Genomic DNA, 2697 nt, shown 5'->3' on the forward strand with positions numbered 1-2697 from the left:
AATTTTTTCTAATTTTTTGGGCCATATCCTCTTAATTTGCCTTTTTGCCATGTTTAAAAAAAAAAAAATCAAACTAATTTGCTGAGGTTTCAAAAGGTCAAACTTTATTAATATCCTTCAGAAAACATCGCTGGAGCTCTGCGTCTCTTTTTTCTCAGATTTTTCTGGTGATGCTGAACATGCATGCTCATTCACTCTCTCTTTTACCTCCCAGCCGCCTCTGTCTCTGTCCCTGTCTCCTCCTCCTCCTCCTCCTCCTCCTGCAGCTCTGCTCCTCGGTAATCCTCTCTATGACCTCCTCCTGCTGACTTCCTGTCACATGACGTCAGGCTGGCTGCGTGGTAAGAGCTGAAAGGTGTGACTTCAGACGTTTAAACGAGACGGGAACTTTTACTTTTTTATTTCCTTTTTCACTCCCGTGCATGAAAACTTTATCTTCTGTTTGCTGTGTTTTTTCTGCTCTGCATGACGTTTTCACTTCACATTTTCACGCTCCTCACTGGCATTTAAATATTCTTGAGGTTCAAAATTACATATTTTTGTGGGCTGAAAGTCACAAAAGCAAAACTACTTCTACACAGTTCATAAAATATAATGTGACCATAAAAAGGAAGCATTTTCAAAGATCGAAGTAAATTAATTAATTGAGGCTAAATTTTGGAGATGGAAATCATGCAAAATAATGGAACTGAAAATGTGATTGATTTTTGAAATTCTGCGATAAATTGCGATTAAAAACAATGAATCTTTCGATGGCCCTAAATTTTTGAAAAAAATGTTTGAAATAAAGATTTCAATCAATCAATAAAAAAAAGAAAGTAAAACGGAGTTCAATCCAAAATAATTTGTCAGGCTGTGTTGTCATGTATGACAGAGACAGCCCTAATTTTTAAGGATTATTTGAGCATTTATTACAGATATCAGAGATAAAACTCTGAACATTGTGAAATATTATCTGTTAGTGGGTCATAAGTTGCTTCACAGGAAACCGTAAAAAATAAAAAGTAAAAAAAATCACAGAGAAAGTTGTCTCTCCGTCAGCGTGTGGAGGAGGCTACGCCGAGCCTGACGTCACCCAGTGCACGCCGCATCAGTGTTTCCATAGCAACGCGCCGCACTACGCCGAGACGGACATCGTGCGTCTGCAGGGCGTCACCGGCAGCAACATGTACGCCGTCCCCGCCCTCACCGTGGACTCGCTCACCAGGAAGGACATCTCCGCCGCCGAGTTCCCACGGCAACAGCTCATCTTCAGGGAGAAGCTGGGGGAGGGGCAGTTTGGAGAGGTGAGCGGGGGGGGGGGCTGGGAAATCCTTAAAAGTTTGTGGATTTTGGATAAAACAAAGTCTGGAACGTGTCTGAATCCGTCGTCTCGGTCGGCTCTCTTTGTTTTTGTTTTTGTGATGTCTGTTTGCAGGTCCACCTGTGCGAGGCCGAGGGACTCCCAGAATTCCTCGGGGAGGGGTCGCCTCTTCCCGACAGAGACGGCCGTTCGGTTCTGGTGGCCGTTAAACAGCTGAGAGCGGACGCCACCAGCCAGGCCAGGTACGCCACGAGTCCGCGAGACGATGTTCATTCATCTGCAGACGACTTTCCGTCACAGATTTGCAAAAATGCACAAAACTCACATTTTTGAGGCTTTTTTAAAGGTCTTCACTCGTTTGTTTTTTTCTTTTTCTTCTTCTTTTTAAACTTTTGTGGTATTTTTGTTTATTTGTTTGTTTGTTTGAAATCAGCCTTTTTTAAGACACGTGAAGCCTTCAGAGTTCATCTTCGGGTGGAAAACCTTTAACAACTGCATCAACGACTTTTTGTCTTTTTACAGGAACGACTTCCTGAAGGAGATAAAGATCATGTCTCGTCTGAACGACCCCAACATCATCCGGCTGCTGTGCGTGTGCGTGTCGTCCGACCCGCTGTGCATGGTGACCGAGTACATGGAGAACGGAGACCTCAACATGTTCCTGTCGCAGCGGGAGATCGAGAGCACGCTGACGCACGCCAACAACATCCCTTCAGTCAGGTACGCGCCGCTCATACATGCGAACAGCAGGCGTCACACGTCGTGTTATCTCAACGTCAATGATGCAAACAGCAGGGGGCCACGTGATAACTTTACGAACACGTGACACAGACGCCGTGCCTGAAGGAGTTTGCCCACATGATGTTTTCAAGGACCAACAAACATTTGAAAATCCAGCCGAACCTCTGTTTTTATAGCTTCGTGCTTTGATAAATGGTGTATTTTAGGCGATTTTTAGTTTGAACACCTGAAATATTCAACCCCCCCGCAGAGGTCCGGGCTAAGCCCCCCGTGTCCTCAGATCTCAGACACGCCCCTGCTGTGATCAGCACTTTTCCAGTCGTATATTCAAGATCTTAACTTGTCTCCTTCCTCTCCGTCCCTGCAGTCTGTCGGACCTCCTCCACATGTCGGTGCAGATCTCGTCGGGGATGAAGTACCTGGCGTCTCTGAACTTCGTGCACCGCGACCTGGCCACCAGGAACTGCCTGCTGGACCGCCGCCTCACCATCAAGATCGCAGACTTCGGGATGAGTCGGAACCTGTACAGCAGCGACTACTACCGCATCCAGGGCCGCGCGGTGCTGCCCATCCGCTGGATGGCCTGGGAGAGCATCCTGCTGGTGAGGAGCTTTGTTTTTTTAGTTTGTGCAGATTCCTCACGTGAAAGATAC

At 46.4% G+C, this 2697-nt stretch overlaps 1 protein-coding gene across 1 annotated transcript; it reads left to right on the forward strand.

Annotated features, from left to right (window-relative positions):
* Positions 1 to 266: 266 nt before the first annotated feature.
* Positions 267 to 2646, forward strand: LOC121938041 (discoidin domain-containing receptor 2-like; the record flags this gene model as incomplete). The annotated part of the gene is made up of 5 exons (XM_042481329.1): positions 267 to 341; positions 1042 to 1286; positions 1418 to 1545; positions 1826 to 2023; positions 2412 to 2646. Coding segments are annotated over 5 exons (881 nt in total), but the record flags the coding sequence as incomplete, so codon positions are not given.
* Positions 2647 to 2697: the final 51 nt, after the last annotated feature.

The sequence above is a fragment of the Plectropomus leopardus genome, unplaced genomic scaffold (genome assembly GCF_008729295.1).
Source record: "Plectropomus leopardus isolate mb unplaced genomic scaffold, YSFRI_Pleo_2.0 unplaced_scaffold28269, whole genome shotgun sequence".
In the NCBI taxonomy this organism is placed as follows: Eukaryota; Metazoa; Chordata; class Actinopteri; order Perciformes; family Serranidae; genus Plectropomus; species Plectropomus leopardus.